This window comes from Hypanus sabinus, chromosome 1 (genome assembly GCF_030144855.1).
Source record: "Hypanus sabinus isolate sHypSab1 chromosome 1, sHypSab1.hap1, whole genome shotgun sequence".
In the NCBI taxonomy this organism is placed as follows: domain Eukaryota; kingdom Metazoa; phylum Chordata; class Chondrichthyes; order Myliobatiformes; family Dasyatidae; genus Hypanus; species Hypanus sabinus.
Window position 1 is genome coordinate 32,124,900 of NC_082706.1, and position 15,254 is coordinate 32,140,153.

Below are 15,254 nucleotides of genomic sequence, written 5' to 3' on the forward strand. Positions count from 1 at the left end.
GGAAGGTTAAGTCAAGGAAACACATACAAGTCCTCATCGAGGGATCAGAAATGGAAAGGGTGAGCAGTTTCAAGTCCCTTCATGTCAAGATCTTTGATCACTTTGATGCAATTACAAAGACGACATGACAGCAGCTATATTTCATTAGGAGATTGAGGGGAATTGGTATATCACCAGAAACACTCACAAATTTCTACAGATGTTCACTGCATTCGAACTGGTTGCATTATTGTCGGGTATGGAGGGGCCTCTGGACAGGATGAAAAAAGCTACGGAAAATTGTAAACTCAGCCAGCTCCATCAAGGGCAGCAGCCTCCACGGCATCCAGGCCACCTTCGAAAGGTGAAGCCTCAGAAAGATGGCACCCATCATTAAGGACCCCTTTCACCCAGGACATGTCCTCTTCTCATGGTGCCCATCAAAGAGGAGGTACAAGAGAATGAAAGACACGCGCTCAATGTTTCAGGAACAGCTTCTTCCCCTTCGTCATCAGATTTCTGAATGGACAATGAACCCACGAACACTTTGTCAGTATTTTTCCCTCTCTTTTTGCACTTAGTTTTTTTTAAATTGTACATCTTAATAAAATTTAGTTTTTAATTATATATTGCAATGGACTGTTTCCGCAAAGCACCAAGCTTCACGACATATGGCAGAGATTTATTAAACGGAATTCTGAAATATTTTGCTTTGTGTCAGCAATACACTGCAACACAAAATACCATAAATTAAAGTAATATGTAAAAAGTAGAGCTAAAAAGAGGGCAAAAAAATAAAAGTAAGTGAGGTAGTGTACACAGGTTGATTGTCCACTCTGAAATCTATTGGCAGTGGAGAAAAAGCCGTTTCTAAAATGCTGAGTGTGTTCAAACTCCTGAACCTCCTCCTTGATGGTAGCATTAAGAGGGAATGTCACGGATGAGGAGGGTCCTGCCACCTTTTGGAGGTGGGCTAAGCACGCTTCGTTGAGGTGCATAGATGTTGATCATCAGTGAGGAGGAGATGTTATTTCCATCTGAACAGACTGTGCTCCCCCAGTCAGAAAGTCAAGGATCCATTTGCAGGTTTAGGTACAGAGAGAGACCCAGGCTTTAGAGCTTGTTGATTAGTACTGAGGGTACGATAGTGTTTTGAATGCTGGGGCTAAAACCCCAGCATTTCTTCGCAGTTGGGGTGACGAAGGGAGCTGGGTAAAGCTACTATGAAACACCCAAAAGCGGGTTCACACAGAACTACGGGCAAGCAGCGTACAACTTCAACTCAATGCATAACACTTGGAGAGGGAAAGACTGCAAAAACAATCTTAAACAAGCGAGGACCCACAAAGGAAAATAATAATGAAATTTATTCCAGAAGCAAATCCCTCACTCCCACTGAGCTCTGGCACCCTGGGCAGCCCACACCTAATTTTAGGCTTGGCTTATTTTTAGCCACACCCGTCTCCACTGGCAATTTCCTGATCCATTCCAGCTCTGACTGCAGATGCTGAAGGCTGATTACAGCACCGGTGCTCAATCCCTCCAATGAGCAGCTCACCCCCAAATAGGCTTCACTCATTCAGCAGTAAAGACCAACAAAGAGGAATGAGTCACTTCCGTAAGCATTCACCACTAGCTACACAAAATGTCTGAGATGCAAGTATTTTTTATAGATGTTCTAGATGATCTCGGTAGAGATCGTTAAGAGCACCAAATTTCTTGGTGTTCACCTGGCGGAGAATCTCACCTGGTCCCTCAACACCAGCTCCATAGCAAAGAAAGCCCAGCAGCGTCTCTACTTTCTGCGAAGGCTGAGGAAAGTCCTTCTCCCACCCTCCATCCTCATCACATTCTAGAGGGGTTGTATTGAGAGCATCCTGAGCAGCTGCACCACTGCCTGGTTTGGAAGTTGCACCATCTCGGATCACAAGACCCTGCAACGGATAGTGAGGTCAGCTGAGAAGATCATCAGGGTCTCTCTTCCCGCCATTACGGATATTTACACTACATGTGGCATCCACAAAGAAAACAGCATTATGAAGGACCTCACACACCCCTCATACAAACTCTTCTCCCTCCTGCCATCTGGGAAAAGGCACCGAAGCATTCAGGCTCTCACGACCAGACTATGTAACAGTTTCTTCCCCCAAGCCATCAGACTCCTCAATACCCAGAGACTGGACTGACACCAACTAACTGCCCTCTACTGTGCCTATTGTCTTGTTTATTATTTATTGTAATGTCTGCACTTAATGTAGTCCTGGGTAGGCCTGTAGTCTAGTGTAGTTTTTCTCTGTGTTGTTTTTACGTAGTTCCGTGTAGTATTTGTACTGTTTCATGTAGCACCATGGTCCTGAAAAACATTGTCTCGTTTTTACTGTGTACTGTACCAGCAGTTATAGTCGAAATGACAATAAAAAGTGACTTGACTAGTACGCTGGCCAACTGGGAAGAAGAGGCCATGAACTGAAGGCCCAAACGTTCAAAGTAAACTTATTAATTATCAAAGTTCATATATGTCATCACACACAACTCTGAGGTTCATTTTCTTGCAGGCATACTCAATAGACCCATGATAGAATCAGTGAAAAACCGAGCATTCAACCAGCGTGCAAAAGTCAACAAACCTAGTAAATAAAAAAGAAAGAATAATTGTAAATAAATAAGCAATAAATATTGAGAACATGAGATTAGGAGTCCTTGTAAGTGGGTTCATAGGTTGTGGGAACAGTTCAGTGATCGGGCAAGTGAAGTCGAGTAAAATTGTCCCCTTTCGTTCAAGAGCCTGATAGTTGAGAGGTAATAACTCTTCCTGAAGCTGGTGGTGAGTTCTGAGGCTCCTGTACCTCTTTCCCAATAGCAGCTATGAGAAGAGAGTATGAGCTGGGTGGTGGGGGCCATTGTTCCCTCTAATCTCTCACCCAGCCTCACCCTTCTCAAAATTGCCTCAGATTTCAGACTTCCCTGCTCCATTCCTGGATTTAATCATTCTATGTTGGTAGCCAAGATCTCCAAGCTCTGGAATTCTGTTGTCTGCCTGAAAAGTTGCCCTCTAAGCTAAAAAAAACAGACATCCTGATTTGGAAATGTATCACCATTCCTTCTGCGTCACTGGGTCAAGATCTCACCACAACCTTCACAAGAACAACTAAACCGTGGCAGGCTACTAACACTGGCTCAGCTGCAAAGCTCCACTCTCGTCACTCTGCTGTCTTTTCCTGTTAATGGCACACCTTAAAAAACAAATTACTGGACCTAGTTTAGGGCAACCTGCCCTCGTGTATGACACAGAGTCAACTTATTTGCCAACTCTTCTAAGTGTTGACTTTAACCCACAAATTAAACAAAAAATGACCGAGAAATTCTGCAGCTCAAGCCGAAATGTAGGTGCACGTCCGAAATCCGCTGCATGCCCCTGCTGTACTCCAGTGAGTGTGTTTGAGTGACGTCAGTGTGCAATGTACAAAAGGTGTTACTCTGGCGGTTTTCCAATGGAGTTACACAGTTTGCAGACGTCACAACAGACCATTTCTCCAGTCCATCCGTCTTGAAGCCAAGTTCCTGGGACATGCCAATCAGCATCATCAATGCACAATGCTCCATCGGCCATCGGGTTGCATTCCAACTGCCCAGATTTCCAGGGCAGACTGCTATTGGTATTACTGTCACATCAACTGAGATACAGTCAAAAGATTCTGCTCTAAATGCCATGCCAGACATTTTTATTTAGAGATACTGCACAGTGACAGGCCAGTCCAGCCCGACAAGTCTGAGAAGCCCAATTACAAACGTGACCAAATAACCCACTAACCCCTACAGCATGTCTTTGGAACGTGGGGGAAATCAGAGGATTCAAAGAGAAGCCCACATGAACCAGGGGAGAATCTACAGATGGCAGAATTGAATTTGGGTTGCTGATGCCATAATGGCTGTAACTTTATGGTAACACTACAATATCGCATGGACCCATAATTATATTGAGGTAATAAGAAAACAATGCAGAATACCATGTTACAGTTACGCAGGAAGTGCAGTGCAGGCAAAGCATCTAGACTGAGACTTTGCAAGCCTCTCTGCAGTCCGGCAAAAGGCAAAGTCATACCTTACGCGGGACTTGCAATGTGTTGCGTCACACAGAGCCCGGGAATCCCCAAGGCTTACCTGTACGGCTCCATCAGGCAGCCGACAATCACAAATCTGAGATCTTGAACAAAGGGCTGCTTCTGTGCTCTAGAGTAGTACGTTTACAATGCAAATGTCAACTACCAGAACAAATGCCTCCACCTCTGATATTAGCAAGCACCACATTCAACTAGAGAAGGGATCCTAATGAAACAATTGCTGGACAGACATCAGGTTAAACGTGTGGCATCTACAGCAATGCAATAAATATGGAAAACTGACGTAAATCCAGAAATACTGTCCCTCCTAAAGTGTAATTCAATCAATTATTACATACTGTGCTCCAGTAATAACAGTGTTTCCATGGTAATTATACCCTTTGACAACAATAAACTTGAAACTATAAACAGAACAATGCATTCCAAATTGGCTGAAACAGCCTCACTTTCATTCCACGTTCTTACAAGCTACCCATCTCAGAACCACAAGGTTTATTCACTGAAGTTAGAAGACTGATTGAAACATGTTGGTCAAGTGGATGACACTTCCTCTTGAAAGAAGTAGGGGTCATCATTTAAAATTCAGGGGACAGACAAGCCAGTTTTTTTTCCTCTCACGGAGTCATGACCTTTTGGAACCCTCTTCCTCAAAAGGCAGCTTTTAAATATTTTTAGAGTAGAAGTAGATAAGTTCTTGGTAAGCAAGGGGTTTGAACGAATCCCACTAGGAGGTAGGACCATGGAGCTGCGGTAACAATCAGTCACGACCTCCATGAATGTTGAAACCCTGACGGCCCACTAATGCCCTGAATTCATACATTACTGCCCACAACTCAGGAAGAACAATCCGATCATGCAATGCAGTGGCAACAATTATGCAGACAGCTCATATTCTGTCTCAGGGTTCGATCACAGAAGGTTGTAGGGAACGTTGTTCCAACATTAGCTTCAACACCTGGAACACTTAGCAGGAATATGCAGGATTGGGGTCAAGAACAGGCCAGGGAGAAGAATGTCCATTTTAATATTAGAAATGAAATGGGGAAATGCTGAATTATTATCAATAAAACAACATGAAAACTGAAGTAAACAAAGAAAGTACACAAAATCCGCAGCAGGTTGGGCAGCATCCGTAAGCCCAAAGCTGATGATCAATGGAAGATCATGGATGTGCTAAGTTGAGTGCGTGCATAGCTTCCTGCTTCTAGCTGGGTTATAAAGAACTTTGCTGGGATCCTGTCAATCCCTGTGAGGTGGCCAGGCCAAACAACATCCTAGGCTGAGTACTCAGAATCAGATTTATTATAACGTGAAATTTGTTAACTTAGCAGTTCAATGTAATACAGAAGAAAAAATTCAGTAAATCTTATTCAGTTCATACAGTATATGTATGTTGAATAGATGAAAAATCATGCAAGAAACAGAAATACTATATATTAAAAAAAAAGTGAGGTAGTGTCCAAGGGTTCAATGTCCATTTAGGAATTGGGTGGCAGAGGGGAAGAAGTTGTTCCTGAATTGCTGAGTGTGTGCCTTCAGGCTTCTGTGTCTCATACCTGATGGTAACCATGAGAAAAGGGCATGCTCTGGGTGCTGGAGGTCCTTCATAATGGACACTGCCTTCTGAGACACTGGTCCTTGAAGATGATCTGGGTACTTTGTAGGCTAGCACCCAAGATGGAACTGACTAAATTTACAACCCTCTGCAGCTTCTTTCAGTCCTGTATGGCACCCCCACCCCCCCCCCATACCAGACAGTGTTGCAGCCTGTCAGAATGCTCTCCACAGTACATCTATAGAAGTTTTTGAGTGTATTTGTTGACATACCAAATCTCTTCAAACTCCTAATACAGTATAGCCGCTGATTTGCCTTCTTTATAACTGCATCAATATGGTAAGATTAGGTCCTCAGAGACCTTGATGCTCAAGAACTTGAAACTGCTCACACACTCCACTTCTGATCCCTCTATGAGGATTGGTATGTGTTCCTTCATCTTACCCTTCCTGAAGTCCACAATCAGCTCTTTTGTGTTATTGACACTGAGCGCCAGGTTGTTGCTGCAGCATTACTCTACTAGTTAGCATATCTCACTCCTGTCCGCCCTCTCATCACCACCTAAGATTCTACCAACAATGGTTGTATTGTCAGCAAATTTAGAGATGGTATTTGAGCTACGCCTAGTCACACAGTCACGGGTGCACAGAGAGTACAGCAGTGGGCTGGCACACATCCCCGATGTGCACCAGTGTTGATTGTCAGCAAAGACGCAGCTAAGGGATTATGCACTCCAGATCATTAATATCTTCACTAACATCTTCAACACTTCACTCATTCAGGCTGCTGGCCCCTCATGCTTCAAGTCAGCCACCATCATCCCTGCACCAAAGAACTCTACACTTTCAGAACTAAGCAACTATCGCGCAGTGGCGCAGTGACAGTGATCATGAAGTGCTGTGAACGGCTGGTAGTGACACACATTAAAAATGCCATTCCTGCCACCCGCCCATATGCTTGTCTACAGGATCGCTCGATGACAGCTGCCAAAGCATCTGTCATTCACCTGGCCCTGACACACCTAGAAAACAATGGCACTTAAGTCAGAATTTTTTCTGGATTTCATTTCGCCATTCCACACAGACCTTGGTGAACGAACTCCTACTCCTCAGTCCAAATAGACCACCACGCATCTGGGTGTTGGACTTTCTAGCAGACATCACACAGTCAGGATGCACTACCACTCCCCCCCTCCCCATCTTCCTCACCATGGGTGCCGTCTAGGGCTGTGTGCTGAGCCCATTGCTATGATTCAGTTCACACATGACTGTAAGGCCAAACACCCGAGTAACCACATCGTCACATTCATCGATGACACGACAGTGATGGGGCTCTTCAACAACAATGATGAGATGGCCTACAGGGAAGAGGTGGAAGAGGTGCCAGGCAAATAGCCTCCTCCTCAATGTCAACAAGGCAAAGGAGAGGGTTATCAACTTCAGGAGAATTCGCACCACTCATAGCTCTCCTCACATCGGTGGCACAGCAGCAGTTTAAATCGTTCTCCAACAACCTCTCATGGTCCTATACAAACAGAAAAGCTCACCGATGCCTCTGCTTTCTGCGGAGGGTGAAGAGAGCTGGACTGTGCACATCTATACTCACATCATTCTACAGATGCGCAGTAGAGAGCATCCGAACACGCTGCGTCACTGCACGGTACAGAAACTGCATTGCACCGGACAGGAAGGCTCAACAATGGGTAGTCAAAACTGCCCAATGCATCACTGTCACCAGCCTATCCGCCATCAAGAACACGTATACAGAAATGGCCAGTAACGCCATGAAGGATACCACCTACCCTGCTCATGGATTGTTTGCCCCTCTTCCAGAATCACCAGCCTCAAAAGCTGATACTTTCCCCAAGGCTTATCAAAACCGCCACCCATTAACCCACTACTTTATTATTTCCTGTCAGAGTTACCTTATGTCCAGACACTCCTGTGTCTAGCATCATTTTTTGGACATACAATCAATCCAGGTATATAAACTTTTACGTATTTATATCTGTTTTGTTTTTATTACTGTATCCTTTATCTTGTGCTGCATCAGACCCAATCAATCCATGTATACAAGCAATCTTATGTATTTATATTTATTGTGCTTTTTTATCATTGTGTTCTTTAGCTTATGTTTATTTTGTGATGCATCGGATCTGGAGTAGCAATTATTTTGTTCTCCTTTACACTGACATTAAACAATCTTCTCTTTATTACAATACACTCTTCACATTAAATACTTGCAGTTTAGAAAATACAGGCCACATTTATAGTTTATCCTTAAATTGCTAGTGATACCCAAGGGCATCAAATGAATTATCTTTAGTTTGGATGTCAAAGCAGCACACAGGAGGTGTGAAGAACATCACTGGCTTCGATCAGCCTAGCTGTAGAGCCTAGAGATGCAGCTGGGAATGAGCTAATGAGTTAAGCCAATTCTTCAATAAGTTTGACAAATGCCCTCCTGTTCACACACCCCACCATCAACACACCAGTCCAGGTGTCAAGGCACCCAATGCTCCCTCAGCACTAACTAGTCCTCTCCTCCTTCTATTTCAACATAACCTACGTACCCTCCTTCCCCTGCACCTACCATCCACACCTCCACATACCGACTGCTATCGTCCCAATCCTCACCTCCCCAGCCCCCACCTTCCACCATCTCCCCAGTCATCATGGACTCATCTTCAATTCTGAGCAGGACAGAAGGGCTTTGGGAAAACTCAGGAATGGCAAAGCATTGGGGCCGGATGGCGCGAACCCCAAGGTCGTGATGGAATGTGCTGAGCAGCTGCGTGGAGTTCTCCAGCACATTTTCAATATGAATCACTGCCTGGAAAGGGTCCCGGCTGCATGGAAAACATCATGTGTGGTCCCAGTACCCAAGAAGGGCTCACTGAAAATCTTCAACGACTACCGTCCAGTGGCCCTGACCTCACACATCATGAAAACCCTAGAGAGGCTGATCATGGCTCATCACCGACCCCTGGTCAGATCAGTCCTCGATACCTTGCAGTTTGCCTACCAGGAGCACACTGAAGTCGATGATGCTGTCATCTACCTGCTGACCAGAGCCTACTCCCATTTGGATAAGCAGGGCAGCTCTGTGAGGATCATGTTTTTTGGATTTCTGAGGTGCCTTCAGTACCACAGAGCCCTCACTGCTGGGGGAAAAGCTCTGTTCAATGTAAACTGGCAGTTCCATTGTATCCTGGATAATGGACAACCTAACCAGCAGACCACAGTTTGTGCAGCTTCAGAGCTGTGTGCCAGCCATGGCTATAAGCAGCACTGGGGCCCCACAGGGGACTGTACTGGCTCCCTTCCTGTTTACCCTGTACACTTCGGACTTCAGATACAATAAAGAGTCACATCATCTGCAAAAATTATCTGTTAACTCAGCAATAGTTCAGTGCATAAAGGGAGGACAGGAGGATGAACACGGGGTCTTGGTTGAGGACTTCGTTGAATGGTACAAACTGAATCATCTGCAGCTCAACAACAGTAAAACAAAGGAGTTGGGTGATGGACTTTAGCAAGGCTAAGCCTGAACTGTTCCCTGTTACTATCAATGATGAAAACATAGATGTGGTGAGGGCCTACAAGTACCTGGGGGTACACCCCCCTGGGTGACAGACTTGAGTGGAGCACCAACACCAAGGCTGTTTACAAGAAGGGCCAAAATAGCCCTTCATTACAATGACTATGTAATTGGTAAGACTCTAAAAATCCATAATATGGTCTACATAGATACATCTCTTCACAGCTTTTTCATCATAGAGCCAGACTATTTGGCCTATCCAATCCATGCCAGCATTTCCTTGGCTCCTCCCATTCTCTCCGAACCCATCCGTGTGACTCTATTCCTTTCGACATGCCTGTCCAGCCTGCTCGTAAATGTATCTACTCCCTCAGGTGGGAGTGAGATTTTCATTCCCTCCAGAGTCACGGAGACTGCAGATGCTGGGATATGGAGCCACAAACCAATCTGCTGGGGGAATTCAGTGGGATGAGCAGCATCCGTGCAGAAAGAGGAACTGTCGACATTTTGGGTCTGTTCTGAAGCTAGGTTCTCACCCAAAACATCAGCCAACCTTCCCCTCTTACGAATGCTGCTGGACCCACGGAATTCCTCCAGCCGAAGGTTTCTTCTTCCAGCTCTTTGAGAAAAAGGAGTTCCTGGATTTCCCTCCTGGAAATCAAATCCGGATTTCAGATGTTGATGGCCACCGCAGAGTCAACTCCCCACGTCAAGCCTTACATCAGAATGATCGATAACAAAACATTTCTCCCTCCACAGATGCAGCTTCACCTGCTGCAAGTTTCTAGCACTTTCTGTTTTGATTTCAGATTTCCCACATCTGCAGATTTTTTTTGTTTTGAATTTATTGCAGGAATGTTCTGGATGGGAGCTTTGCTCGCCAATCTGATATACTGTATAACTGCTGGACTGTGGGGCATGTATAATATGATAATTCCCTTCCCTCATCCCTCCCACATCCTGCCAAAAGCTTTCAATGTTTCCTAGATCTCTGCCAAGTCACCCCTTTAGTCTTCTTTTCCCAAGGGAAAGGAGAACCCATCTACTCCTCTTTCCTCGATACTCTGACCAGCTCTAGCTGCCTACACAAATCTTCAAATATTTTGCCTTAGGAAAGTAGTAGTTTTCAGTATCACGGAAACTCACAAACAGTGACTTATTGCACTCAGGCAGATTCTTTGAACCAACGGTCCAGTTTGGCCTCATACCCAGTCACCCTGTCAATTAATCTTGTCTGATACTCCTGGAAGTTTAAGGTTAAAAGAAAAATGAGGCCAGAGACTCTGCAGATGCTGGAACATGCACAAATTGCAGGAGGAACCCATCAAGGTCGGGCAGCGTCTATGGAAGGGAATAAACAGTGAATATTTCAGGCCGAGACCCTTCATCAGGATTCCTGAGGCTCAGGGTTTAAAAACCCTCTGGTACTTAAAATTAGACTCGGTCATGGTCATACAGGACAGGCCCTTTGCCAGCCATCACACACACTCATTTACATTAACCTCCAGCATTCTATGTGTTGCTTTAAACTGACCTTATAACAAGTCCTAATGTTTAAATAAAACCTTTCCGCAGATCCTTTAACTTCCTCCAGACTTGACCACTCACCCAGGTACAGGATTTTTTTTTTAAAAAACAGTGGCCAATTGACCAACTAGTCCACAAATGGTCGATGCTTTAGGCCGAGACCTTCATCAGGACTGAGAAGTAAGGGGGAAGATGCCAGAATAAAGACAGGAGGAGGGAAAGAAGCGGACGGAATGGTGATAATTGAAGGCAAGTGGGTAGGAAAGGTCAAAGGTTGGAGAAGAAAGAATCTGATCGGAGAGGAGAGTGGACATAGGGGAAAGGGAAGGAGGGGACAACCCAGGGGGCAGGTGAGAAGCAAAAGCTCAGAATGGGGAATAGAGGGGGGGAGAGATTTGTTTATCTGAAGGAGAAAGCAATATTCATGCTATCAAGTTTGAGAGTACCCAGACAGAATATAAGGTGTTGCTCCTCCGCCCCGAGGGTTGCCTCATCTTGGCACAAGAGGAATTGGAATGGGAATTAAAATGTTTGGCCACTGGGAAGTCCCACTTCAGGCAGACGACACGGAGGTGCTCAATGAGGTGGTCCCCCAACCTTCAACGGGCCTCACCAATGCAGAGGAGCACTGGACACAATAGACGGCCCCAGCAAAATCGCGAGTGTTGCCTCACCTGGAAGGACTGTTTGGGGCCCTGAATGGAGGTGAGGGAGGAGGAGTATGGGCAGGTGTAGCACTTGGCCCGCCTGCAGAGGTAAGTGCCAGGAGGGAGATTAGTGTGGAGGGAAGAACAGAGAAGGGAATCCACCTACAATACATTGGGTAAGGGTTTCAACTGTGGATGAGTCTTACCCCACATGGAATTGAGTTCAGGTCTCACTGCAAAAACCCAGGCAGGAAATCCAAGCTAGCTGTCTACTTCATTAGTGGGGGAGAGCTGAACCTCAGAAATGCTACTGGATGGTTCAAGGGGCTGGAACCAATGTAAAGATTTTGAGTGGGAAACAGAAAGAGAAAATGCTTTCTTTCTGAGAGAGTGAAACACTGCCTTCAGTGATTGCGAAGGGGTACTGGGCAGAGGATAAGGATGACCCCCCCCCCCCAACGTATCCAAGGGTTGCGTATGCTAGAAAATTAACATCATGAAGTTCCGTAAGCGAAGCCACATCAGCTCTGCATGCACCAAGGAGCACGTGTTGAAGGAAACTAAATTTTGTGCTGACTTATTTACTTTTTTTTCCATTCTCACATAAATTGCACCGGAGTGAATTTTATTTTATCTATCTAATTTTTGGGTTGTGATTTATGAATTTTGCAGGGGTAAATTTCAGTAATCTGAACAGTGTCGCCTGTACTTTACGGAGCTGGGGGAGCGACCAGTGGGCTGGAGCCCAGATGCCCTCCTTCTGTGCCACACAGGATGGCAAGCATTTCCTTTCAGAGGATGCATTGAATACATGATACTATTTCAACGAAGCAGTTAGCTAACCTCGGCCAACATTTAAACCACAACACATCATAAAGGCAGGTTATCTGATGTTCGTGAGAGCTTTCAGTACCCAAACCCACTGCCAACTATCCTGCACTACAAAAATATCTGCTTCATTGTGTCCGGAGAAGAGAAGCTGCAATTAACACTTACAGACAATCAGAAGCCTTTTGTACTGCTTTTTGCTTAATAAATTCATTTAAGCATTAAGATTTTCCACAAGTTGTTACATTCATATTGGTGACCCTTGATGCAATCTTCGGGTAAAGCTACAAGTTTACTTTTTAAATGAACCTCATCTCGAGCAATCCTAGTCTTAAACAGAATGTAACTTCCACAGAGCAAGAATTTAAACCTCAGGCCACAGCTGGGGAGGCCCCTGAGGCAAAGCACATTTTCTGTTCCGCACTTAAACAAGTAAAACAAGTACGCTCCTGCACAGTTGCTGAGAAATCATACACATTAAATGTAATCAGGACAGTGGAAGGAATAACAGCTCAGTTTTAGAAAAGTCAGTTTAGACATGCTGGGACAGTTCTTTGAGACTACATAATGAGCACTGAGCTCAATAAGCAGAAGAAACTATTATTCAAATTATTCAAATTAAACACAACTGCTTTCTGCAAATAGTTTCATGTAGTAATCAGATGGAAGTGATTATGTTATTATATTCATTCAAAATCTTGCTCTCCCCCTGCCCCCCCCCCCCCCCCCCCGCCCCACATCCTGCATTCCTGACTGGCATGTCCTTATTTGGGCAGGAGGATGATGGGATAGACTGCATGGATTTACCCAGAAGGTCACTGCTACTCCTACCGTAGCCAGTTCGAGGGCCTGTGCACTTTAATACAAGTGGAGGAGCTTCACTCATTTTACGGAACTGTTCCGATGAAACACCGGCTGGCAGGAAAATTAACTCTTCGATTTCCAACCAACACCAGATCAGCAAGAGCATCTCCAAGATAAAGTTTAATAATGTGAAATGCAGCAGCTCAGTTTGTGTCTTGGTATCAAGCCCCACCATGTACACAGGCATTGCCCCTCCAGAGCAACCGAGGGGAGTTACAGTTCTAACACCGCAGGACTTTTGTCGAGAAGTTCAACTATCAATTTATTTGAACTGAAAGAACCAACAACTTCCCCACCTCCTGGGGCAATATTTACCCCACCCTCAGTACACTAATACAGAATTTCTGGTCACTCTCGCCCTGCTGTGTTGTACTCAGCTTGTTGTGCATAGATACACTCAGTTCCTGCAACACCTCAAAAGTACTTCATTGGCTACAAAATGCCTCAAAAAGCATTTGATGGAGCTGGGTGATACGACATCCATGTAGAAGACTAATAAATGGTTCCTGAAGTACGATAAAACAGTCTCTTGACCCCACAATCTACCTTGCGCCATATTGTCTCCCTGTACTGCACTTTGTTCCTGTAGCTGTTACACTTTAACCTGCATTCTGTTATTGTTTTACCTTGTACTCCCTCAATGGACAATATGCAAGACAAGCTTTTCACTGTAACACGGTACTCGACAATAAACCAATTTCAATTACCTCAGACATAACACAGAAACAGGACATTCAGCCCATCCACACCTTTAATCTACACAACAACACAAATCCCATTTGTCTGCATTGGGACTGCACCTTCCACTGTCACACCTAAGTTCCTTAACTGCTTAAGCGTATTGATTCTACCCGATTCCTCCGGCAGCACATTCCAGATAATGATCACTTCTGTTAAAAAATAACCCTTCCAATCTCCTTTAAATGTTGCTTCACTTCACCTTAAACCAAAGCCCTCTTGCGTTTAGTACCCCACACCGTGGAAAAATAAATAGTTGATTTTTTTCCCGTCACATGCACAAGTGAAAAAACAAACCTTACAACAGCATCACAGGAACATAAGATATAAAATATTCACTAGGGGAAAAAAAACAAACTATACAAGAAAGTACATAATTAGAACAACAAAAGGCTTGCCCATCCTTTCTATACTTCTCTTAATATTACATGTCTCTATCAAATCTTCCGGTGCAGTAACTGTGAAGAATTGGAGTTAATACTACGAGGTGGTCAGAGATCAATCAAGTAGGAGGGGATCGCCCCTTCACTATAGGGCAGGACACTGGTGCGCCCCACTCCACACTCCGATCGAAACAAGCCGGCTCTCCCAACACAAAGAGGGAAGGGTGAGTATAACCTCCATCGGCTGCTCGATAGTAAAGGGAAGACTATGGCCGTGGGGGTTCTGAGGGACAAAGCCTGAAGAGGGAGGGAGGGAGGGAGTCCGGTGAGGTGGTAACTCACCCAAGGCTGGTGTCAGCAGGCACAGGAGCGCAGTGAGGGCGGAGGGTCCCGCGAAACTCCGAGCCATCTTCGTGCGGGCGCCCGAAGCTCAGCGGCGGTGCATGCCCCTTCACGGCGCGGAGTGGGAGAGAGCAGGGGTAACAGCGGCGTGGCTCCTCGGTGACCCGCTCGCCTTCAAGCCCTCGGTCCCATTGATGGGTGTCCCGGGCGGGCGCATGCTCAGCCGAGCTCGCTGCGATTGCGCAGCCTCCTGCCGGCGCCAACCTCTGCACGTACATTCCCCTAGCGCCTGCTGGACGGGCAGTGGGGTGAGTGCGGAGGCTGGGGGTAATGCTCCTGCATGGCACACTGCCACGTGATTCGTTTTTCTTGCGCCTTTCTTTTCTATAATTCATAGATGTGTCTGTCGATGCACTGTAGCGCTGGGGCTAAACAATAAATATCATCCCGTGTAGCCCTGTGAGTAAATCTGATTCAGATGATGGATGGACGTACAGAGCAGGAAAAAATACTTCCTTGCTGATAGTATATTGCCGTGAGCAGACACACCCAGGAAATAAATGCTTCTTACAGCCACTGCAAATATAAATTATGCAGCAGCTACCCAACAAAATAAACTGGAACAATATTAGCGCAAATTGAGTCAGAGGCAGAGTTAGGGATTTTTTGGGCCAGTCCAACAACGGGGACGAAGCTGTCGTTGAGCCGGAAGTGAGGGTCGCCAGGCTCC

At 45.4% G+C, this 15,254-nt stretch overlaps 1 protein-coding gene across 2 annotated transcripts in view; it reads right to left on the reverse strand.

Moving 5' to 3' along the window:
• Positions 1-14,759, reverse strand: part of LOC132392320 (disintegrin and metalloproteinase domain-containing protein 9-like) — a 134,686-nt gene extending 119,927 nt beyond the window's left edge. The window contains exon 1 of one of the 2 annotated variants that reach the window (XM_059966145.1): positions 14,525-14,759. In XM_059966145.1, the coding sequence (XP_059822128.1) occupies positions 14,525-14,591 (67 nt within the window). In that variant the 5' untranslated portion in view covers positions 14,592-14,759. The remainder of the gene's footprint in view (positions 1-14,524) is intronic. The other variant, XM_059966148.1, reaches the window with a different exon arrangement.
• Positions 14,760-15,254: the final 495 nt, after the last annotated feature.